The following is a 26,404-nucleotide window of genomic DNA, read 5'->3' as shown; positions in this document are numbered from 1 at the left end:
AAAAACACTTTAGAAAACTGATTCGGGCCGAGTAACAAAACAAACTTGTAGCCAATCAGCAGTAAGGGGCTCATGATGTGGAGAAGAGAGCGCTCAGTGCACAGGACGGACATTAGCGAGCCGAGCGACAGAAAGATAGAGATGGCGGATAAAAAACAAAAGAGGAAAACGTCTGCGGAACAAAATAAGGCTTAAGGCAATAAGGCAAGAAGTAGGCAATAAGGCAAATAGTATCCGTGTAAATATCAGATCAGCTTTCCAGCGCTGGAGAGAACTCAAGGAGCGGAAGGCCTGCGATCGGATGCCGAGGTTGCTTTGTTTCTTCTCAAAAGGCGTGTAACACCGTGTCTGCGCCGCAACAGCTAAAGTCTGTCTAGTACACTGGACGCGACAAAGCGACCATTGAAAATCATTTGAAATTTGTGTCAATACATCATAAATAGAACACAGCAGCAGTTTTCTGTCGGGGATTTGTCGTGTCGTGCCACGCCGCATTCAGTGTAGACCATAGATATGTATATATATATATCTATGGTGTAGACAGCATCACTGATTATGATGAGTTCCATAGTATTTTGTCATGCCACGCCACTCGCGTCCGGTGTAGACACGGTGTAACATTGGTTTTGCTTTGTTTCACAGAACTAATCGTTGCCTGGGTTGCGTACGTATGTGTGGGGCGGAGCTATCAAAATAATTAATAATAATTTATGCACTTAGCAGACGCTTTTATCCAAAGCGACTTACAGTGCATTCAGGCTATACATTTTTTACCAGTATGTGTGTTACCTGGGAATCGAACCCATGGCCTTTTGCGCTGCTAACGCAATGCTCTACCACTGAGCCACAGGAACATAGAAAATAGAGGCGAGACCCTTTTGGGGTAGGGACATGTTTGTTTTGGTGATTTCAAATGTCAACATTGGCTACCAGATATCGCTTACCCCACCTTTGAGTATATTATTTTGAATATTAAACATCTGTACATGTAACTGGAATGAACAAACCATTATGCATAATCATTTCTAATACTGAGCATAATAAATAATGAGCAATTATTTGTATGACAGTGAAGTCAGCCAAAATGTCATAATCAACATAATAAGAGCTTCTTATTAGAAATCACCACTGCTACAGTATATTTTATGCTATTTTATTTTTAACACCACAGAAGCCCCACATTTACTAATGAAATATAGGTAGCTAATTTTAGCTATGGTCATCTGAGTCGACACACTTGTGACGTGGTTTCTAGTGAAACATATGTCTGTGTTTTAACTGAAAATTGAAATATCTATGGAGATTTTGAATGGGATTTTTACTTCCGGAAGCCTGCTGTTGCGGTCTGTACCGTGTTGTTTGTTAGTAAGTTGTCCTGTTTCACAATAACATGTTGTCATGAGTGTGTGTGGATGTTTTAAACGAACCGTATGCAGCTGCAGAATGAACAGCTGTCCAAATGTGTCCCTCAGGACTGTTCCTCACAGCAGTGCTTACAGCCGTCCAAGATCCATGTCCTCATCCTGGTCCTGCACGGCGGCAACATCCTAGATACGGGCAGCGGAGACCAGAACAGCAAGCAGGGGGACGTCAACACCATCAGCAGCGCGTTCGATGCTGTGATGCGGGTTCATTACCCCACTGCATTGGGTCGCATTGCCATCCGCCTGGTTCCGTGTCCGGCCGTGTGTGTGGAGGCCTTCTCTCTGGTGTCAAAGTGAGCATGAACACACACTCAATCCACCTCCAGGAGAATAAACAAGACCTCTGGTAGTCATTCAGTTGTGTTGTTAACTTAAACTGGCAACACATTTTATTTATTATTTTATTTTATAATTGTATTATTATTATATAATAATAATAAATAATTTTATTTATTTGGTATAGAAAAAATAGATTAGAATTATTTCTTAATAATGTTTCCAGAAAGTCCCTGTAATAAATACATTAATTAATTAATTTATTTATTTTCAATAAATAAATAAATACATGCATACATACTTTTGTTTATTTTATATAGAAAAATAGATTAAAATTATAGCATAGTAATGTTTCCAGAATTTCATTTTTATTTTTTTATTTATTTCATAATTGTTTATTATTCTGAAGTAATAATGATAAATAATTGTATTTATTTGGTATAAAAAAATAGATAAATTATCGCTTAATAATGTTTCAGGAAAGTCCTTTATTTTATTTATTTATTTATTTACTTACTAATTAATTAATTCATACTTTTTAATCAATAAATAACTAAATTAATTAATGTTTTTATTTATTTTGTATAGGAGAAAAATAGATTTAAATTATTGTTAATGCTTTTAGAAAGTCCCTGCAATTAATCAACTAGTTAATTAATTAATAAATTTTTTAATGATGATGATGATGATGATAATAATAACAATAATAAATACTTATTTATTTGTATTATTATAACTTCATAATAATAAATAATAAAAAAAAGAAAAATGCTCTTTATTGGTATATTTGAATTATATTTGTTTTTATTTTAAATTTGAATTATATTTGTTTTTTATTAGTTAGTATACAGTGTAAATATATCCAAATGTGTTTCAATCAGAGATCTTTGGTTTTGCACCAAATCTGAAAGTTATAAAATTATATATATATAAATCACTTAAATAGTATGCTACATTGTCAATGACACTGTATAACGTGTTTAATTCAATAAGTAACATCCAGTCGTCATGTAACCAGTTAGCAAAAAAACTCCCAAACATCCAGTTTTGTGTAAAATGTCTTATTTTTTTGCAGTCCAGTCAAATAAGGAGTGAAAAAAGGTGATAAGTTTCTTTTGATATTGATTAATTCATTACACCTTTGAAAACACATTTGCATTGTGGGATAGAGTATTCAGTGCTGTGCGCTCTGAATGTAAACTGCACGTTTTGGCAAATTATTGGTAGGTTATATGAGTGTTGCATGGATACTGCAGAAAGACTAGTATGGTAGTATGCCGTTCTATGTGCTAATCCAGTGTATAAGAGTGTTTGTGGCTGGTAATGACCCAGCATGCTCTCTGTTCTTGTGTCCTTGACTCAGTTTGAGTCCCTACAGCTATGACGAAGGCTGCCTCTCCAACAGTCAGGATCACATCCCTCTGGCCGCCCTGCCCCTATTGGCCACCTCTGCACCACAGTACCAGGACGCCGTGGCAACGGTCATAGTGCGAGCCAATCAGGTCTACAGTGACTTCATCAAATCCCTGGAGGGAGCCACTTTCACCGGACAGGTCAGTACTTTGGGTTTTTTTAGCAATGTGTTAAATCATGTTGGAAACATTTTAAAACATGCAAGCAATTTGATAAACCATGCTAGCAACAGTGACGTTATGCATCACATCATGGAAGTGTTGTGAATGTTGTTTTTAAATTGTAATTTCCCTCATTCGTTGCCCAGCACATGACTCTCTTTATGTGATGTAATGCGTGTCTCTGTGCAGGTGTGTCTGATTGGTGACTGTGTGGGAGGCATTCTGGGATTTGATGCTCTCTGCAGCAGCAACGTCACCGTGTCAGAGAGTCAAAACAGCAGCCGACGTGGCAGCATTGTTAGTGTGCAGATGAACACACACACATCCAGACAGTGATTAATTACCCTTAATAAATCACAACATAACAGATAAGACAAATTGCATCCTTTTGTATTTGAAAGTGTGACACATCAAACTCTTTCATTTCAAAAGGGCAAGAAAAATGCTGTTTTCCATCACATGACCGCTGTAATACTAATCACTCATTCGCTTCCTCTGCAGGACAATGACCTGCTGTCACCGGGGATCATTATAAACAGCACTCACTGCTCGGGTTTGACTCTGGAGGGCAGTCGGCACCTCAGCCGCAGTAATATAGACATTCCTCGTTCCAGCGGTCCAGACGACCCCAAAAAACAGCTGCCCCGCAAACGCAGCGACTCCTCCACCTACGAGCTCGACACCATCAAACAGCACCAGGCCTTCCTGACCAGGTGAACCACAGCTGATAGTTTATCATGGAATTGGTCAATATTAACATTTCTTTAGCAGATAATATCGGGGATTATTTTTATATTTCAAACAATAAATCCCAGGTGTAAAAAAAATACAAGATTCTTTAAAATTGTTGATATGTTATTACATATGTTATTATATATTATTGAGTGTTTTCGCGATCATGGAAAACCTGAAAATAGTAATATTTATTTAATTGCTTTCCAGTCCTGAAAAATGCATGAAAAAATTTGACATGAATGTAAAATTCATGAAAAAATATGTAGTAAATATTTCAATATTACAATACAATACATTGACTAGATTTACATCTTGAGTAGAGTAAAACATTCTTTTCGGTCAAATCTTTTGAATAAAATGAATCACAGTCAAAGTGGTCAAAAATTAATCAGTTAAAGTGGTTCAAAAATCTAAATGATTCTTTAGCAAACTGATCTGAATCAAAATTATTTAAGGACAAAAATCCTTCTCCAGTGTTCATAAAATTTTTGTTTATAGTCATGGAATTTTATTTTGCACAAAGAGTGTGAACCCTGCAATAGTTTATTTTAAAAATGAGTATTTATTCAAATTGTAAATCTTTTTAAAGAATTCTTTTCAGTCAAATCTTTTAAATGAATCAAAGTGGTTCAAAAATCGAAATGGTTCTTTAGCAAATTTATCTGAATCAAAAGTATTTAAGTAAAAAATACTTCTATAGTAATCATAAAAGCTAATAATCATTTTTTGTACAAAAAGTATGAACTCTGCGATAGTTTTGTTTAAAAATGAATATTAATTTAGAATTTTTGAATGAATTTTATTTTATTATTTTTAGATTATACTTTTCCTGACATTTCTATATCAGTGTGGTTGTAATAATATAGTTAAAACCATTCTAAAAATATATAATAATAATAAATAATTATGTAAATTGCGTGTATGTAGTCTGCACTCCAGCGTTTTGAGGAACGATCCGGGTTCTCGCCGGTCCAGCAGCAGTACCATGCTAGAGGGAGGAGGAGCGCTGGGAAAGTTTGACTTCGAAGTATCTGACTTCTTCCTCTTCGGCTCTCCGCTAGGCCTGGTCCTCGCTCTGAGGAAAACCGTCGTCCCTTCTTTGGACAGTATGTTAACCTTGAATACTCTTATTTTAGTTTCTAGTGGATGAAAGAGAATGAAATTGGATGCCACAGCGATCATTTGAAGTGTGACTTCCTCTGATGGATTACCTGGACTGTGTAATCTCTTTTGTTCGTGCTGTTTTTGTTCTGATGTCCAGTGTTTCAAATCTTTTAAAGGCTTCAAATGTATTAATCCGATAAGCAACTTAAATCGATTGCCAGCAGATTATGAGCGATTGTTTTAGAGGGCTAGAAAGTGAACATTATGCTGACGGGAGTTTCCCAGTCCAACATCTGTTATGTAGAGCTCGTCAGACAAAACTAACACAAGGAGCAATGTGTCGGATGAAATAATGAAGGAATAACATAAACTGCAACATTTTTTTTAGCTAGTTTATGGTGAAAAAAAAAAAAAGAAAGTACACTGCTGTTCAGAAGATTTGGGTTAGTAAGTTTTTTTTTCTCTTTTAAGAAATTAGTACTTTTATCCAGCAAGGATGCATTACAATGATCAAAATTGACAGTAAAGACATTAATAATGTTACAAAATATTTTGAATAAATGCTGTTCTTTTGAATTTCTATTCCTCAAGGAATCCTGAAAAAGTAAATGTATCAGTTTACACAAAAATATTACCCAGCACAACTGTTTTCAACATTGATAATAATCAGAAATGTTTCTTGAGCAGCAAATCAGCATATTAGAATGATTTCTGAAGATCATGTGACACTGAAGACTGGAGTAATGATGCTGAAAATTCAGCTTTTATCACAGGAATAAATTACATTTTACAATATATTTAAAGGGGTCATATTTCAAGTTTTCCTTTCTCTTTGGAGTGTTACAAGCTGATTGTGCATAGATAAGATCCCTGAAGTTGCAAAGACTAAAGTCTCAAAACCAAAGAGATATTCTTTATCAAAGTTAAGACTCTGCCACGCCCCCCTAAAACGGCTCGTTCTAACACGCCCCCACATATCTACCTCACTATGTGGAAATATTTGCATAATGCCACCCAAATGTGCACGCAAAGAAAGAAGGCGTGGTTTCAGTAACCGCAATATATATATATATATATATATATATATATATATATAATAAATGTATACCAGAATTTTAGATAAATTTAACACATTTCTTTCTTTTTTATTCTTCCCTCCTACAGTGGCTCATCTTCGTCCAGCGTGCCAGCAGGTTTACAACCTGTTCCACCCGGCGGATCCCTCTGCCTCACGTCTGGAGCCTCTGCTGGAGAAGCGCTTCCACCTGATGCCACCGTTTAGCGTGCCGCGCTACCAGCGCTTCCCGCTGGGTGATGGCCAGTCAGCGCTGCTGGGTAAGAGTGGAGAGATTTCTCCGTCAACACGCACACCTGCTGTGACCAGGATTACACCTGCTACTAATATCTATCTCGAGTGATCTGATCGCCAGTGGCTAGGCGAGAGACGTTGTTGTTTTTTTACTTGGTATTAACATGCATATCTAAAGCGTCTCCTCTAACCACTCGTGATTGGATTTTGGGTGGACGGTCCCTGATTTTATGACTGACTGAGTTTTCATTAATATTTTTGTTTTTCATATATGTTTCATTAATAGATTTTTTTATTTTTATATTTTAAGTTTAGTTAAAGTTTTATTAATTGTGTTGTATTTTTATTGTATCATTTATATATATATATTATTTTTTTTTCCAGTTTTAGTTTTAGTGCATCAAGGGAAAATAAATGACAATAAGAAATGTTGCCTTGGCAACTAGCTGAGATAAAATTATTTTATTTCAGTGAACGTTTATTTTTATTTCAAGTAACAAAAATTGTTTATGGTTTTAGTATATTTTCTATAATATCCCTGCTGCATACATCATTCACTATGTATTGTCTGACTGCATGTGATAAAAATGCAAAATATGCCAAAAAAAACCCCAGAAAGCTGCACATAAATGGCTAGTTTACATATTTGTTTTAGTCCAATTGGTGATTGGCAGGTGAGTAGCTGGTCTTTTGTCCAGGATGCATTTAGACAAATTACAGTAGCATTTATACTACAAAAATATAATAGATACATATATTGTAGTGGTTTAGTGTAAAGCAGCACTTTATAAAAGAGCATTGTCCATCACTGCAGTTCTGTCGTGAGTTTGCTTCACGACTGCTGGTCTCGTGTCTCGGTTTGTGTCATTTCTGTCTGTTATTTGTCTTTATTTTCTGTTTCTTTGTCTCTCTCCCCTTCCCGTCGCTCTCATGTCTCCACGTCTCATGCCTCTGGGTTTGACATGTGGCAGTGGAAACCATCCAGAGTAACCCTCACCTCCTGTTGGAGAGTGTGAGCTGTGCCGCCCAGCGCTGTCAGGATGGCATCAGCGAGACTTCCATTCCCGTCCCTGTGCTCAACTGGCAAGCCACGCCGGCCCCCGCTGAGTGTGTGTAGCCATTCCTGGTTTCTCACATCTCTTTTTATCGTAAACACCCCTATTATGTGTGTCACCCCTGTGTGGCGTGTGCCTTCATTTCACATAAGCTGTGTTTGTGCGTCTGCTCTGACATTGATTCTCTGATTTGGGCTTGTTGTTTTTTGACTGACTTCCTTCCACTGGATGCTGCAATGTGGATCTGATGGTATTGAATTTAGAGGTGAAGTGTGATCAATGTGTGTATTTTTTCAGTATGAAAAAAACTTCAGTTGAATTTAGTGTGGACACGTTTATAAGCCATTCATAGGTTGACTTGCAAAGAGTGATACATTTCACCACATAATCAAAGAAAAATCACAATATATTTGCCCCCAATACTTAATTTTTTTGTTATCCTCATTATTCTCTGATTACTATAACGATTACGATTCTCTTATTAGATTCAGTATTTTATAGTAAAAAAAAAATATATATATATATATATATGTGTGTGTGGGTGTGTGTGTGTATTGTATTTTTATAATTTTATATCATTCATCAATTATTTTAATTTATATTGTATTTATATGAAAATATATAATATTCATTAAATATTTAATTTATGTATTTGTGGGGGCTTTTAGAAAAGAAATGTTTAATTTTATAAAAATAATGGACCTTCAATTTCTAAATATTTCTTTCTTTTGATTTTGGTGTAAAATATAACAGTCCAAACTATATGGGCAGTGTTTGGCAAACCTTTTTGGAAACCAGCATTGTTTTTGCAATTTCATTTCTTGCAGGCAGTGCTATAGAAATGACACACTTCACCTTTAAAATGACAATACAGCAAGAATAATAAGACAAATCTAAATTCAAGCATCTTGACTCATGACAAATCCTGATTCTGATGATGGGTTGCATGTGTATTTGGTAGATAATGCCCCATGAGGTCTTCAAATAAAATGGACTCGGGGGCAGTATTTACTACTTTTTCTCTTTTTTGGTTTTGTTTGCCTCTTCTTTTCACTCCCTTTCATCATTTTGAATCAAACGGCCCTTTTACAAATGAATAATGATGCATCATTTTAGCTCCATTCCAAAATCTAGTGAGATCTCGATGCTGCCCAGTGAGTGCACCTGTCATGCCTTCTAGATGGACTGCTGTCTAGATAGGCAGCTCACTAGGTTTTAGAACAGAGATGTAGTCAGTACTGAAAATTGTCAGATTTCTGGGCCCTAATTTCCCTGTCAGTCCCCAGTCTCTGCGAGTAATTGCTGGTTTTGGTCCTCGCAGCGGACGCGATGCAGTCTCACAGCATTATGTTTGCGGATCACTCCAATCCTTCGTCTCCGGCATCTGTTCCAGCCTTCCGCGGGGCGCGCAGGGCCAGTGAAACCAGCATCGCCAGCCAGGTGTCGGGGTTAGCGGACAGTTACACCGCCTCCAACATCGCCAACAGTAAGTTAACACACGTACACGCTCGGTTAGAAGAATACAGTCATCTAGATATCAACTATGTCATATTGCAGCAGTGAAGTTAAGTAATTGGTGTTTTTACCCAAAAACACATTTCATTTACCTTAAATATGGAATAAATGAATACATGAATATACACACTACGGTTTAAAAGTTCGGAATCTTTCATATTTTTTTATGTTTTGAAAGAAGTCTTTAATGCTCTCCAAGGCTACATTTATTTGATCAAAAATACAGTAAAAACTATTAAAAATGATGAAATATTATTACCGTTCAAAGTAACTGTTTTCTATTTTAATATATTTGAATGTAATGTATTCCTGTAATGACAAAGATTAATTTTCAGCAGCCATTGGGCATGAATTTTAATTAATAATGTTAATTTTGCAGTAGTGCATAAATTATTTTTTTTTTTTAAATTAGTGTTACTATATTATTAGTATTATTATCTTTAATAAAAAATTATTACAGTCTTTATCATATGTGACCCTGGAGCACAAAAGCAGTCTTAAGTCGCTGGGGTATATTTGTAGCAATAGCCAACAATACATTGTATGGATGATGTATAAATCTCAATTTCGAAAAATTGACCCTTTTGACTGGTTTTGTGGACCAGGGTCACATATAGTGTCATATATATATATATATATATATATATATATATCTTTTGTAGCATCATAAAAGTCTTTCTCATTTGATCAGTTTAATGAGACTGTGCTAAATAAAAGTATACATTTTTTTTTTTTACATTTTCAAGTTTACTTTCCCCAAACTTTTGAATGGTAGTGTGCCACAATTTCCAATGCTGCAGATATAGCTGGGAAATATCACACATGTCATGTTCATCTTTTGACTGCTGTTGTTTTGATGTTGTTTTTTTCCTCTAGTAGCGCAAGCATGCCAACTTAGTCTCTCCAAAAAGCTCAGTCTTTTGTCCCAATTGGCGCTTCCCTATAATAAAAGCGGCTCCCGAAGCCATTCCCCCAAATCCAGCAAAGCGCCAAATAAGCAGCAGGTAGAAAGGCAGGATTCCAGCTGTTTGGATGATTCAGAGCAGAGTGTCTCTCTAGGCTTTGAGCCCTCACCCTCGCTCGCCTCAGACCCGCCATCTCCATGTGTCCCGCTGGACATCGAGCAAGGTACTTGGAGCGTGGGTAGACGTCCGGTCCGAGGGTCTCCTGGACCCTCCAGATGCACCCGCTCTCCTGTTTGCCTGCGTTAGTTTCTAGCATTACTGCATTCCCTGCAATCCCTCCTACTTCCTGTTTTAGTCCTCCAAATCTTCAGCCTATTTTCTTGCTGACCCTCCCTAGCGCTGACACCCTTGTTTTTTGAATTCGTGCCCCCTTCCCTTTAAAGCTCAGCGCTGGCGCTCTGGTTCTTCATCTCGTGAGTCCTGAGCCGCTCTGGGTTTGCTCTGAATGATGAAAACCCTCTGAAGATGCTTTGAAGGATGTTGACTTGTCTTGCTCTCATTATCTGGCTGTGCATCATGCTCATGGCGTATATGTCTTCTGTTAGCGGTCGCTAATACATAATAATGGGAATTATAAGGAATTTAGTGATCCTTATTCCACTTAACAATTTTTTTAGTACTTTGGAGGAAGCAGTTCCACCCAATAAGTGGTCCTAACTATATTTTAAGCAAAATTACTTATTTTTAAAATAAAATTCATTTTTATTTCAAAATTAAAATATGTTTAAAGATTATTAAAAAATTGTTATCTATATTTCATTAAAATGTACTCTTTTTGGTAACATTTTATTGTAATAAAAAATACAAAATTGTTATAACATTTTAACACATTATGCAAATAATAATATTATTTCTATTATATATTATTTATGCAAATTTGTGGTAGTGCATAAATTACATTTTGTTTAAAATTAGTCTTGCCAATTAAAAAAAAATAACATCACAGGTCATAATGTTATGCAAATAATTTAATATATTATTTGGATGATACTTCAAGCTAGTAAGGAAAATTACTAATTATGAATTTTGCATACAGATCAAGGGAATGAATTGTTAATTTTGCAGTAGTGTATAAATTGTTTTTATAATTTTTTATTTAAAATTAGTCTTACAAAATTATTATTATTATTACTAATTAAAAAATGAATTACAAAATATATTATTTGCATATTATTATGCAGATAATTATCAAATTTGCGTATAGATCAGGGACATTAATTGTTAATTTTGCAGTAGTGCAAAAATTGTGTTCATTGCATAATTTGTATTAGTAATTATTCTTACTGTTTTTTAAATACCATATATTTCAAGTCCCAATTTGTTTTTAACAACAGATAAGGGAGTCTTTTTTTTTTTTTAAACTGATTTATTTAAAATAACTACTTCATAAGTTATTTGTTTGTGAATCAGACTACACTGTTCACACTGTAGGTTTGTTGTTATGTGCAACCAGTGAGGATGTCGCAATACAAGGATACAATATCTGTTAATTGTCTTTTTTCACAACCCCCAATCTTCCCAGTCAAAATAAAACCAGTTTAAAAAAGAACTGGTTTTCGATTCCCAGTCCTACTTGTAGAGAACTAGAGGCCATTCAAGAACATTCAACCCCTAATTCTAAGAATTACAAACCAAAAATAGGGTTGTGTTCTTGAGTGTTTTTGCAATGGGTCATGGAGAGGAAGCAGATGAGAGAAGTGCACCACAGCCTCGCACGGCCCAGTGCACATTACAAAACGACAACTTTCCATTTCTTTACTTCCTTTTGAGCCCCTGAAGCAATCCTGCATCACATGTCCTCGTCCTGTCCTAGAACCAGCAGCTGAAATGTTCATAAATTATGTACAGAGGAAACAGAAATCTCTAATGGTATTTGAAGCTGCTGTTGTAGCGGTAATGGTTTGGACAGGCATGACTGAACGTCCCGTGTCGTCTCTCCTGCAGTCGCTGCTCGCTGGTGGGGCACGAAGCGCATTGATTTCGCTCTGTATTGTCCTGATGCTCTGACTGCGTTCCCCACCGTGGCTCTACCTCACCTGTTTCACGCCTCCTACTGGGAATCAACGGACGTTGTGTCTTTCCTGCTCCGACAGGTGAAGATTACCATATGGTTTAAGATTATAAAATATTAATTCTGCTTAAAAAAAGATTCAGGGTTATTTGCACCCAGAAACATCCACTATCAAGTACACAGTGCATTGCAAACATGCAGTACTGCATTTAAAAAACAAAAAAAACTGAATATTCTTGAGTGGCTCTTCTAGGATAATTGTCCATAGTTGATTGTAATGAAATTATATAATATAGTATGTTTTTTTCTAGCTTTTATTAAAATTAATTTATTTATTAATACATTTTGTATTTGGTTATTTAAATATGTCTTTAAAAACTATTATAAAATGGTTATATTTATTATATTTTTCCTGCTCCGACAGGTGAAGATTACCATATGGTTTAAGATTATAAAATATTAATTCTGCTTAAAAAAAGATTCAGGGTTATTTGCACCCAGAAACATCCACTATCAAGTACACAGTGCATTGCAAACATGCAGTACTGCATTTAAAAAACAAAAAAAACTGAATATTCTTGAGTGGCTCTTCTAGGATAATTGTCCATAGTTGATTGTAATGAAATTATATAATATAGTATGTTTTTTTCTAGCTTTTATTAAAATTAATTAATTTATTAATACATTTTGTATTTGGTTATTTAAATATGTCTTTAAAAACTGTTATAAAATGGTTATATTTATTATATTAAACCATTTTTGGTAACATTTTATAAAAGTAATTTATCCTCGAAAAAACTTTTTTTTTAATTTTTTTTTTATGAAATTAGGCAAATACTGTATAATATAATTTCTAATGTTTTTTTTCTAACTTTTATTTTTTGTATTTATTATTATGCTATTTTTATTTAGTAATTTAAATATGTTTAAAAGACTATTTTAAACTTAACATTAAAATTAACATTTTTATCTTTTTTATATATAACTTTTCTGTTTTGGTAACAATTTAATGTAATTAAATAAAATCAATTATCCTAGAAAAGCCGTTCCTTTTAATGAAATTGGACACATATCATTATAATGTTTTTTTCTGGCATTTAGTAAAATACATTTTTAAAATGATGTTTTTATTTTATAATTATTTTATTTTTATTAATACATTATTTAAATGTTTAAAATACTTATGTAATTGGTAGCTTTATTATATTAAACTGTGTTTAATAAAGTTGTTAATATTTTAATGTGATAAAATAATTTGCCAATCAATTAAAAAAAATCTAATTGCAAAAATAAGTAAATATAAAAAGCATGATTTGCAATTCGGTGCCACTTCAGCTAGGAACAAAAATCACTAATTATGAAATGGATGTACAGATTGGGGACGTGACTTGTTCATTATTAGTGCATAAATTCTATTTATTGCATAATTGCATGAAATAACATTTTAATTTTACATTAAGACAATTATCCTACAAAAGCAATTCCTAATGTAATTGCAATTTTTCCGGCTCTCAGGTAATGAGGCATGAGAACTCCAGTATTTTAGAATTAGATGGGAAGGAGGTTTCAGAATTCACTCCGTCCAAACCGCGGGAGAAGTGGATAAGGAAGAGGACCCACGTGAAGATCAGGGTGAGACGGGCACCTCAACATCTCTGAAATCCCAGATTACTCTTAAATCCATTATGGGATTGTTGCTAACGTAAAGATGTGTTTGTGTTGAAGAACGTTACGGCAAACCACCGCATGAACGATGCCGTGTTTACAGAGGACGGGAATCAGGTGGTCATGGGTCGCTTCATATACGGGCCGCTGGACATGGTCACACTGACAGGAGAGAAGGTTAGTGCCCTATAAACTTCATTTTGTGTAGATCCCAGTGATAAATGAATATGACCACCTTAACTTCTCTCACCTTCTTCGGAAAATGTAAAAAATCTAGTATTATTTTCCATTGGCATCTTATCTAATTCATTTCATCTTATTTTTGTGCCGTTTTCTAGGTGGACATCCACATCATGACCCAGCCTCCGTCCGGCGAGTGGGTGTATTTCAGCACAGAATTGACCAATAGCAGCGGCCGGGTTTCCTACACCATTCCTGAGAGCAAGCGGCTGAGCGTCGGCGTGTATCCGGTCAAAATGGTGGTCAGGTACGCCTTCAATCTACATTTGTGCTGCACATAAAAGCTTGTGTTTTCATCAGTTGAACATCAGTGTCTGTGTCCAAAGGGGCGACCACACATCTGCTGACAGTTACCTGACGGTGCTGCCGTGCGGCACTGAGTTCGTCGTGTTCAGCATCGATGGCTCTTTTGCTGCCAGCGTGTCCATCATGGGCAGCGACCCTAAAGTGCGAGCAGGAGCGGTTGATGTGGTCAGGTGAGGGCTTTACTTCATTCATTTATGAACTCTATGAAGCCTACTGTATCGATATATACATTTCTCTAAATGATCAACATGATCGAAACTCGTACACAATCTGTACATGCCTTCTGTCGTCTGATTGATAGTTTATATCTTTTTAGGAAGTAAAAGGCCTTTTAGTATGAATGTAAAAACATCTGGTTGTGGTTCAAGTGTCTTTTTGCTGTGAAATCTCTGTGAAATTTTTATAAAGTAAGCATAAGAAGAACTTTTATATTGTTAGTAATATTTTAGAATTCACACTTATTTTTAATTTTTTATACACTTTCTATTTAGTTATTTAAATACATTTAAAGGGCTATTTTATCTTTGTTATATAAAAAAATATATTAATAATAAAATAAGGGCAATCCTAGAAAAGCCATTTCTTTTAATGAAATTGGGCAAATATAGTATAATTTCTAATGTTTTTTTCTGGCTTTTATTAAAATAATTGTTTTAATATTTTGTATTTATTATTTTAATTTATGTTATTTGTATTTATACATCTTTATTTAATTAAATATGTTTAGAAGACTATTATAAAATGATCTTTATTATAGTAAATTTTACTGTTTGGTAATATTTTAATATAATAAAATAAGGACAATTATATTGATAGCCATTGGTAGTTTGATAGTTCATACTTTTTAGCAAGTAAAAGGCCTTTTAGTTTTTAATTATCATCTTACTAAGTCATATTATTGGAGAAATAGAGTGACAACTGATATTTATATGCGTTTTGTGTTAGTAGCCTGTTATTCTGTTATAACAATCTCACTGATTTATATTACAAGCTATCAGAATTTCATCTTACATATAAGATATAAATATCAGCATCTGCTCCAAATTGGATACGTTTGCTCAGTTTGAGCCACTGTTTTTAATCCTCCACAATATGAGCTCCATATTGTCACTATCACACTATATGAGCTATAAAAGACTGATGTATCTGACTGATGTATTTGTCCAAAGGTTCAATAATCTGTTCCAATTTAAAAAAAAAAAATAATAAAAAAATAAAATATATATATATATATATATATATACACTCTAAAAAATGCTGGGTCAAAACAACCCAATAGCTGGGTTTGTCCCTTTTTAACCCAGCGCTGGGTTATATTTAACCCAGCTTTTTTTTAGAGTGTATATATATTCTGACTATTATTTCATATGTCAGGCTTTAGAGGGTTATTAATACTCACAGGCCAGTCATTTGTAATGTTTGCTGTTCCTGACGGTGGTTGGTCCTGGTTTAGGCACTGGCAGGATCTGGGGTACCTGATAGTGTACGTGACGGGACGTCCAGACATGCAGAAGCAGCGTGTGGTGGCCTGGCTTTCACAGCACAACTTCCCTCATGGGATCGTGTCCTTCTGCGATGGGCTCGTACACGACCCCCTCCGACACAAAGCCAACTTCCTCAAGTGTCTCATCACAGAGGTGAAAATATATACAGACGCCTCCTTTTCTGTAGCACAAGGGGATGTGGGTGATACAGTACTATCATTTACAATGCATTAACCCTAAATCAGTAGAGATATTTATAAAAAAAATACATAAATCCATGATATTGATAACATTTTCGATCAGGTGTTTGTTGCTAAAAAGTCTTTATTACTATATATTACTATTGTATAGTAAAATGCTTTACTTCTCAAAGTAATAATGTATACTGTATACATTGATGAAAAAATATCTTGGTTGTATGATCTTCCTTAAAAAAAAATATATATATATAAATATTATTAATTAGGGATGTAACGATGCAGGACAGGACACGGGCCCTCCAGGACCGAGTTTGGGCACCCCTGGTTTAGATGGTATTTTTTCTTTTAATCTTGCCTCAGTATAATGCATATTAAAGTTCATAAGTGCAGCACTGAAAAAAAAAAAAAATCGTGAATCGAATCGTGAGTTGAGTGAATCGTTACATCCCTATTAATTATTAATAATAGTTTCTTAAAACATTACATTGAATTACTATTATTATTATTGTTTTTATTGTTATTATTATTTTAAGAAATATCATGCAACCAAGATCATTTTTATTGATTTAATTTATACAGTATACAAGTTCTGTTGTACAGCACCTTATTTAGCTAAATATAAAAATGCAATGTGTTGTAAATTAATTGTTATATTTGTATTTGATTACATTTGAAAAGATTGATTAAATAGTTAAAGTTTTATAAATTCAGTTAATTAGACAACATTTTTGATAATAAAATTGTATTTAAATCATGAAACAAAATCCAGAAAAAATAAAACAGAAAACACAAAATTTGGGAAAAATTAAACTTTATGGCGATTTCATTGGGGAGTGAAAAATGCATTTCCTTCCTTATTAATGGCATGAAATAAATATTGCCATAAATAACAAATGATGTGGAAAGAAATATTGTGATTAATATTTTTGACCATATTGCCCATATCGTAGTACAGATAGTATGCTAACTGGTATGCAACCGGTGATCAAAACAAGATGTTTAGAGCATAATAGAACAAGGAGGGTGTTTAGACGGATATTAGATGTATAATGTGTCAGTCTTGGCTTATATTTAAGTGAGATCTCTAATTGAAAAGCAGTTTGATCATGTTTAAAGATCATCCTGCTCTTTTGTAGGCACATATGAAGATCTTCGCTGCTTATGGCTCCACTAAGGACATCTCTGTGTACACGTCACTGGGTCTGTCGCCATCACAGATCTACATCGTAGGGAGACCAACGAAGAAAATGCAACACCAGTGTCAGGTATCCTTACGCACAGTTTTTCATCTAAACCTTAAGTTTTTGTGCATTTTCACTGACCTGTCGCTGTCTCTCAACAGTTCATCGCCGACGGCTACGCGTCTCACCTGTCCCAGCTGGAGTACAATCAGAGATCGAGACTCGCTAAGACCGGCAGCACTCGCATGGTCCTGCGGAAAGGCAGTTTCGGGCTTGGCGGCAGTAGCGATTTCCTGCGGAAGCGCAATCACCTGTTGCGCACCATTTCCTCGCAACCCACATCCTCCACGCCACCCGTGCAGATAGGACGTCCTGAACGTGCGCAGAGCCAATCGGAATGTGACCGCGAGCGGGCAGAACGTGCCCAGAGGAGCATGAGCATCGCTGCCGGCTGCTGGGGCCGAACCAGCAAACTAGAGGGTGGAGCCCTGAGCCCAAAATAGGCTCCACCCACCAGGTCCAAATTCTGGAGGCACTTCATTCTGGGGGCACATGGGGCTGCAGGATCGGACACAACGAAATCTCACAGTATTACAACAGACTCTGTGACCGAACCTCACGGCATTACTATTGTTGCATGGGAATTGTTTTCGTTCATGTTTCAGTTTTTTTAGTCCGGCAGCCAAATATTTTCCAGAAATCTAGCGCCTTACGCATGTCTCTGGGTCGTGGCCCTCGCCTCTGACTTAACTGAATGTACTGTTGGGACTGAAACACGGATCGTTGGGTGGGTATGGACTTTTCCCGCTTTTCCTATAATTCCCCTTCCAGTGTCCGCAGAGATTCCCACACATGTAAATACGTGCCTCCTCTTACCTGCTCAGGGCAGCCATGAACTCGAGGAGCTGATAAGACCCAGAGACCATTTCACATCCCTCTTCTCATTGGTTTCTGTTGGGCCGGCCCATATCGGCAGCCTCTCCGAGTCGAATCCCAGCAGCATTTGGCAATAAGGATCAAATCGCGTCACACCAAACTCCGTCTGCAGGTCATCAGAGGCCTTAACCTCTTGTTCAGAGCACGAACGAACTCTCAAAGGAACAGCTATCCCTTTACAAGGCCATCTGCTTGCAATACCTCCGGGATGCCACCTCGACATGGGCTGCTGGGTCACGTTTCTTTCCTTCTTGCTGTTTTGTTCATTTCTGAGCCACCAAACACGATCGTAAGCACACGCCACAACTGCTGAAGTAAAACTTTTTCGCTGCTGCTGTTGCTGTCGACGTGGAGAGAATTTCCCATCGAGGACGCGCCGTGCAGCTCGCTGTATTTGCATGACGACAACGGACAATTTTTCCGAGATTTCGCTCAATAATTTTCTCTCAAAATCCTTTGCACTCATTTCCTGGGTGATCGGGGAGCGATTCGCTCGATCCCGCCGATGGCCAAAACGATTCATTTCGAAAGCTGTAGTTCTGCAACTGCATAATCTCATTGTTTTTTTTTTGCACTAGTGGAATAGTGGAGGTCCTTGTTACCATCTCATGTCGCTACATAATGTTCGCGTGTAGTACATGACCCTTATTATTTATGGCAGGGTATTTTGTGCGCATATGCACGATTATATATTTCTCTGATATATAGGAAACAGCGAAAAGAAAACACAAGAAATATGCCAAAACCAGGCAGATCATAGGAACCGAACACGTCTGACGTTTCCAGAGCATTGTAGCAACGTTCCCCAAGCGCTTCGATGGCACATGTATAATGTTTTTAAGATTTTAGATCATTTTAGATCAACTTCAGTCCTTTAAAGTTCAGTTATCTATGATATTGTCCATATGTTCATATGTAAGTGATTGAGGTATATAGAAATTGTGCTTTTAATTTTCGCGATTTTAGATCGGACAGCATGACAGAGTCGTGAAACCGTACGCGGTTTGTTTCTGTATCATGACCACACTGGAATAGCCATGCTGCATGTGCGGACTTGTTCTTCGAATCAAACCGGGAGGCTTCGAACGTGGCCTTCGTCCGGAGCGGATGTTCTGAATGGAACTTTAAACAGTGTAGATACTGTAAAGATGTAAATTTCACTAAATAGTATATGTTACGGTCAGAATTTATTTATTTCTGTAGCTCCATAAGATGATGGATATTTCAGGTTTCCATGTGTTGCTTTATTCTTTTGTCCAACAGTTCTGAAATGCTTCTTTTAACGGACCAATGATGTGTCTCCTTGTGCATAATCGTTGACAGTGTTTCCGTAGCAAAACTCTAGTCGACGCCGCCACCGCCACCGCACGGACAATCAGTTCAGCAAACAAACAAGGCAAGGAGCACACGCACCTACACGTGTACAAAAACGCTCTTATTCTGCAGACCTTCTGGAGACCTCATACTCTGGAAACCAGTTTATAGCATTGAAATTTCCACGTAATGTGAATCAGAATTGTGAATGTGGTTCTGTGATAAATTTGCTCCAAACAACTGAATTTAAATTGGTGCTGTACAACTCTGAAATGGCATTTGGACTGATATTACTAGTTTTAATGTGTCTAGTTTGGTAGACATCAGGTTTCTCCATTGAATATGTTGAAAGGTTTATGAACTTGTACCACTGATATCTAGATGATCTTGGTTGTTGGTTTATGATTTGAATGTTAACCACTGAACAAATTCTTAGTCTGGAAATTGCAAATTTCTGTTGCGTTATTTCACAAACACACTCTTGCCATCTGAACTGACCTGTTTTCAAGCTACTTTCCACCAGTGTTGGGCAAGTTGATGCGCTCCATTGAGTTTTATTTCCAAATTGCAGATGCATCGCAGGGAATCGTACAAAATTGTGATCGACATTCGTGCCACAGTTTTTACACGACAAATATACGTTTAAACATTCGCGGCCTCGCTTGTAGGCCGGTGTACGAGTATTATATCCTCAGATAAACCAGATTATAGCCACTTTTGTACTTTGCATGTCACAGAAGAGCTTTCGTACACTTTCCTGTACTCTTCAATAATGGGCCACACTACAAACCTCCAATTTCTAGTGATTACGAATATGCTGTTGTCTATATAGATCATTCATCATATCAATTGTTACTACCAAATATTTAAATGATTTTAGTGTTAATCCCAAATCCAAACATTTTTTTTTTTTACTGACATCGGAGTATTTGCATATATTAAAAGACTTGAATGCATATAAATACTGGTCAAATGTTGTCATCTACAGTATTTTTGACATGAAAATGCTGTCATGATTAGTGTGCAGGTGTTCCACAACACAAGCTCATTGGATGAAATAAATATGGCTGAAACATCCCTGCCCCATCTTGTTCGTTGCCAAAACTTGCTGTGCAAATAATTTCAAATGAATCACTTTCCCAGCTAATTTTCGATGATGAATGGAGACGTACTGCAGGTTCATTTTACATTCCTGTTGACGTACTGATCTGGGCTGCATTTCCCAAAAGCATCGTAAACCTAAACTGATCATTGCTCCATTGCTGACAATGGTTCTACGATCAATTTAGGCTTACGATGCTTTTGGGAAACGCAGCCCTGGACTGACTCGCTCCTTTACAGTTTTCTTACCAGGTCGGTGGTTCAGTGCTCTCATATGTATAACTGTATGTACTGTGGATTAAAAACAGTTGGACAACTGTTCACGTCTTCTGTGATTTATCATGCTTTATCAATGTGTATCAATCAGAAGGATTATAATTTTTGTCTTTTGAAAATATGTAGTCAATTTATATTTATGTTCATTAAACCTTGTTTTATTTTGGCCTGTTAATGCAAACAGAATTTTTTTTGCCAAAAATGTGTATTTTAATATTTGACTCATTTCCTTGCATAAATCTAATTTACACTACATACAAAAAAAAAAAAAAAAAACGGGACAAAAATGTCCTTACTGAAGCCCATTAAAATATTTAATCCCAGTGCCATTTAAGCATACATTCTTTGTTAATATGCTTTCATTCTGTAGGCAAGGCTTCAACAATGCATTATATTTTATTTTATTTTGTACATTTTTACTATTTGGTGAATTGGCATGGTATGCAGCGTATGCAGCTCAGTGGTAGAGTGCATGCTTTGCATGTATGAGGTCCTGGGTTCAATCCCCTACATCTCCAAGCAATGAAAAATTTGTAGCCTAATGGTTAGAGAGTTTGACTTGTAACCTAAAGGTCGTGGGTTCAAGTCTTGGTACTGGCAGGGATTGTAGGTGGGGGGAGTGAATGTACAGTATTCTTTACACGACTGAGGCGAGACCCTTGAGCAAGGCACCGGACCCCACACTGCTCCGGGTGTGTGTGTGCTTGTTCACTGCTCACTGCTGTGTGTGTGCACTTGGATGGGTTAAATGCTGAGCACAAATTCTGAGTATGGGACATGATACTTGGCTTCATGTCACTTTAACTTTTGTTGGTATGTGTGTGAAGGCTATATATATATATATATATATGTTCTGATACTTCACACATACTTATGCTTAGCATTTAGTATTTGAAGAATATATTTTTTGTGTTTTTTTTATTAAAAAAAAAAAAAAAAACAGCAACAGAAAAACAGTGGCATAATGTAAATAAACCGGCATTTAAAGAGTTCACATCCTGAAAAAAAATATATTTTTGTGTATCTTTTTAAACTGATGCACAATGGTTAATTGAATTAATTTTGAAGTGAGAGAAGTAACGGTGCTGTATTCGTCCCGAACGGTCACGGTACAGACTTCACAGTTCGGTTCGTGCAGTCAGACGACGAATACAGAGGCGATCAATCCAGAAGGGGGCGCTCACGGTAATGCATCGCTAACTGTCACAAAAGAAAAGAGTAGAAGAAGAGACGATTTACGTGACACCAACCTAAAACGAGAATGGCGAGTTCAGATTTTAAAGGGGTCATATGATGCTTTTTTAAAGATCAATTATTTTGTGTATTTGGTGTAACACAGCGTCTCCCTGACATGGCTGCTTCAACACTAACTGCGGTTACTGAAACCACGCCTTCTTTCTTTGCGTGCACATTTGGGCGCATTATGCTAATATTCCCACATAGTGACCTAGATATGTGGGGGCGTGTTAGAACGAGCCGTTTTAGGGGGGTGTGGCAGAGTCTTAACTTTGATAAAGAATATCTCTTTGGTTTTGAGACTTTAGTCTTTGCAACTTCAGGGATCTTATCTATGCACGAACAGCTTGTAACACTCCAAAGAGAAAGGAAAACTTGAAATCGCATCATATGACCCCTTTAAATCTGCAGTGTGCGAAAATTTCGGGTTCTAGAGAGAAACTGGTCGACCAGCCATAAATCGGAAAAATTAGTTTTTTTTTGTTTTATTTTGGCCTATCTCTATTCAGGAATTGCACACAAACTGTATTGCAATCGTTTACCAAAACAAAATAAAACACTGTACCAGGCAGATCAAGCTCAAAACATTGGAAGAAAAATATAAATATTGAACTGGGGGAGGTGGGTTATATAAATGTATCTTTGAGGGAAACTTACTATCTTCAGAAAAGTTTTGATGGCATTTTCGTTTCCACTTACCTCCATGTTATGCAAATTAAAGTAGTGTTTATAGCGCAGAGCTGCTTTGTTTACAGCGGTAACCAAGGAAACGCCATATGCTGCTGTTCCATAAGCGCCACCTGCTGTCAGAGTATTATATTTAGTTAATATTTTGAGGACATTTTTGGTACCAAGTAATATGTGCAATAATAATGATCTATGAATGACCATTTAAAATATAATATTTTCTAATATATTTATTATTTTATTACAATGAGTGCTATTGTCGCAATTAAAGCGTTGCTCACGTTATCTAACTGCGATTATAGTCTATCTATTATAACGATAAACATTAACTATAATGCGCTTCATAAAATAAAAATACCACTACTGGTTAGATTCCTGAGGTTAACAAATGTGTTAAAATATCAAAAAAATCATGTAATTTCTTCAATGTACCAGCAAGTGTCCCTGAGAAGCACTGAAATGAATGGTACTCCACGTTCCCGTTACTTTTCAACGGCTCTGATCAGACCGAGCGCCACAACACTGTTGTAGCCAATCAGAAACAGGGGGCGTTTACGCTCATAATGGGGAGGAGTCATATGGAGTGGGGGAGGAGTCAGAGAGTGAGCGAACGAGCGGGAGATTTGTAGAAACAGAGATGGCTGAGGCGTAAACAAAGAGAAAAATTGCAGAGGAATTTAAAAAGAATAAAAAGGGTTACGATCAGGCAAGTGTTTGGACCCGCTTTAATAAAAACTGGAGAGACGTTTAGCCAACGGGAGGTTGGACGGACGCCGAGGTCGCTTTGTTTCTGCTCAACACGTGAGTAGCGTTGATTTAGCTAACTTTGCTAACTGTTGTTGTTGTTGTTACTGTAGTGATAGGACGGGTTTGAGTGTCATTGTTGGTCTGGAGCTGGTGTGTTGGAGACAACTCTTGTATACTCTTGTGCAGTGTTGGGGAAAGTTACTTTTAAAAGTAATGCATTATTAAAAAGTAATGCGTTACTTTACTAGTTACTTGAAAAAAGTAATCTGATTACGTAACTCGCGTTACTTGTAATGCGTTACCCCCAACACTGCTCTTGTGGCATTGCCGCTTGATTGTTCATATGTATTATTATTTTTCTTGGCGCCTATAATTTGATACAGGATGCATTTGATTGAAGTAATTAACACGCTAGCAAATTGTGTCTCTGGAAAAGAATAATCTATGGCATTGTATTATGTTGAATCTCAAAGTTTTTTCGTGTCTGTTATTTAATGAGGTATTTATGGACACATCCATGTTGTTATATTTGTGAAGTAAAAGTTATAGTTTTTATTTTGAAGTAATAAGCTAAAATTAAATCCTTGGGGCAAGATGACCCACCTAAAACTGGCGTGGTGTTATTTTTACATTTAATACTAATGAATAATTTAATTAATATTTAATAATTAGTGGGGTTATTATTTAATATTTACATAAATTAGGTGTACATTTCAGATATCGTCACTTTCATTAAAACCTATAGGTTAATTAAAAGTCAATTAATTGAATTAAATTTGCGTGCTGCTATTATGGTCTTCAATTAAAATATGGCCAATTAAATATGTAAATATTCATGTGTCTGTATATAAGTTATAGAACAGTTTTATCTGAGATTCAGAGCCAAATTATAGGGGGGTAAAGATGACTTCACAAAGCTGGCTGCATCATTGTTGTTTTTACACAGAGATCGGTACAGTAGCTCCATTAGTAAAACCTGTTGACTTTAGCAATCTTTGTTACATTATGTGCCAATGGTGACCATTCAAAAATGTTTTTTTTTCTCCAAAGTTTGCATGCCTGTAACTCGAAGTATTAAAGATATTTAAATATGATTTTAGTTTGTAGTTCTTAATAAACCTTTCTTTTGTAATCTTAATTTTTAAGGCCTTATATCATTCATTCAGAATGGTAGCTTGTTTCCCTCTATCAAGATAATTGCATAGAACATACTGGTCTAAGTGCTAAAAATGCACTGAAATAAAGTTAAGATTCTATATTTGAATAAGTTTCAGGGATATTTGGAAGAAGGGGTTTTGTTCATTTTAACAGCTTCTGAAGCTACCAAGAGTTCAGATATGCAGTATTGTAACTAACATGTTTGAAACAAATCGCCTCATTAGGAAAAGTGGTTGCTCTCCCTACTCATTATATTCACAATAATAAATCAAATTTTGTCCCACCTGGAATTTCTTTGTTATTGTTATATGTGAAGCATAGTCATAGATCAAGTAGTATCCACTGCTGAAGGACAGAATCACTGATAGTACCTCAAACTAGGGCTGGGCGATATAGCTAAAAAATTTGTCAACGATATAATGTTTCATATCGTTCGGTATCGATAATTATTGACATTTTTTATAACCTTTTTTAAAACAAAGAGCAATAGAAAAAAATGTATAAATTTAACCACTGTATTTTTAAATTAACCCAATTTGAGACAAACAACAAATATTTTTTTGTTTTAACAATCAAACACACAATAAAAATTAAACAAATTTCTAATTTCTTATGTTTTATATGCAGATTAAATAGGTTTTAAGGAAACTTTTGTCTTGTCTCCCGAGGCCACAGGAGGGCGCAATGAGCAAAATAATGCAGCACATAATGTCAACGCAGGGAAATAACTGTCTATTAAAAAACGTGCATTACGTCTAAATTAACTCGTATAAATCAAATATAATTTCATAAATTGCATAAACAATTATGAACAAAACAGTATCATGTATTTATGCATTGCTTAATACGAAGAGCCAAATCGCCCATCACACAGATTGCATTTAAAAACATGAGAGACGCAGTGAAAAGGAATAAACCTCCACAAATTCAAAAAAAAATGCGCTGAATATGCATTCTGTGTGAATGGCTTGGTTTCCGTTTTAACCTAATCAAGATCACTATACATGTTTGTCTTTATTTCAAAAAAAAAAAAAACATTTATGACAAAATAAAACATTTAAAGCCAGGAATGGAATTGCCCAATCATAAAGATATAATTAATTAGTAGGTGTGTAATGGTATGTGTTTTCGTACCGAACGGTTCACGGGGTAAATACCAAATAGAAGTGTTCATCCCTATGCCCTACTCCCCTCGAAGGGCAGAGCCCTTGGAGTGGAGACATTGGAGCGAGCAGGGCACGTGCGTGCCATTATGTAGCCGTCTGGAATGCACTTGGCAAAGGGAGCGACGTAATTTCCTCATTATCTTCAGCTGTTCCCGTGACAACGCAGCACGGTGTCCGTCAGCAGATGTTGCTGTTTTAATGGTAGAATCAGATAGAACTGTTTTTTTTTTTTTTGACTAATTATCCAAATAACGTATAGTCCTACAAAACTATTATAAATATTATCAGAGCAAGTGAGCAGAGCATAGCATTAGGGCTGGGTATCGATTCAGATATCCCGATTCGATTTCGATTCGCAAGCTCTCGATTCGATTCGATTCTTTTTTTTTTTTTTTTTTTTACATTCAGTGAATATAGTTTTAATACAAATGCTATTGATATTTCTAAAAAATTAACAGTAAACATCAGTTTACAAATAGTGAATTAATAAAAAGAAATGAAGAACCACATGCCTGTATTTTAAACCTATTCTTTTTTTAAACAGTAGTAGGGCCCTATAAAATGTTCTTAATTTTTCTGGTAATCAGATGAAGGCATAAAACATTAATTTAATTTATAATCAAATGAAAATTAAACCCTTTTATTTTTTTGGCAAACAAAGTGCTGCACAACAGAGGTTTACTGTTAAAATTTAAAATAAAACAGATGTGATTATTCCTTTAAAAATAAAGATTTATTA

The 26,404-nt window shown here is 35.8% G+C and overlaps 1 protein-coding gene across 3 annotated transcripts in view; it reads left to right on the top strand.

Moving 5' to 3' along the window:
• LOC107704170 (membrane-associated phosphatidylinositol transfer protein 2-like) overlaps window positions 1–20,715 on the top strand; it is a 75,736-nt gene extending 55,021 nt beyond the window's left edge. For 2 of the 3 annotated variants that reach the window (XM_016507045.1, XM_016507046.1), the window contains exons 11-27: window positions 1,473–1,717; window positions 3,064–3,253; window positions 3,464–3,583; window positions 3,776–3,987; window positions 4,937–5,115; window positions 6,278–6,448; window positions 7,394–7,531; window positions 8,799–8,963; window positions 9,869–10,120; window positions 11,902–12,050; window positions 13,484–13,600; window positions 13,694–13,810; window positions 13,972–14,120; window positions 14,200–14,349; window positions 15,633–15,816; window positions 17,000–17,128; window positions 17,206–20,715. In XM_016507045.1, coding sequence (XP_016362531.1) covers window positions 1,473–1,717; window positions 3,064–3,253; window positions 3,464–3,583; window positions 3,776–3,987; window positions 4,937–5,115; window positions 6,278–6,448; window positions 7,394–7,531; window positions 8,799–8,963; window positions 9,869–10,120; window positions 11,902–12,050; window positions 13,484–13,600; window positions 13,694–13,810; window positions 13,972–14,120; window positions 14,200–14,349; window positions 15,633–15,816; window positions 17,000–17,128; window positions 17,206–17,547 — 3,009 coding nt within the window. In that variant the 3' untranslated portion in view covers window positions 17,548–20,715. The remainder of the gene's footprint in view (window positions 1–1,472; window positions 1,718–3,063; window positions 3,254–3,463; window positions 3,584–3,775; window positions 3,988–4,936; window positions 5,116–6,277; window positions 6,449–7,393; window positions 7,532–8,798; window positions 8,964–9,868; window positions 10,121–11,901; window positions 12,051–13,483; window positions 13,601–13,693; window positions 13,811–13,971; window positions 14,121–14,199; window positions 14,350–15,632; window positions 15,817–16,999; window positions 17,129–17,205) is intronic. The other variant, XM_016507047.1, reaches the window with a different exon arrangement.
• The last annotated feature ends 5,689 nt before the right edge of the window (window positions 20,716–26,404 follow it).

This window comes from Sinocyclocheilus anshuiensis, unplaced genomic scaffold (assembly GCF_001515605.1).
Source record: "Sinocyclocheilus anshuiensis isolate Anshui unplaced genomic scaffold, SAMN03320099.WGS_v1.1 scaffold690, whole genome shotgun sequence".
Classification (NCBI taxonomy): Eukaryota; Metazoa; Chordata; class Actinopteri; order Cypriniformes; family Cyprinidae; genus Sinocyclocheilus; species Sinocyclocheilus anshuiensis.
Note: the sequence above shows the minus strand (reverse complement) of the source record. Positions and strands in the feature narration are given on the sequence as shown.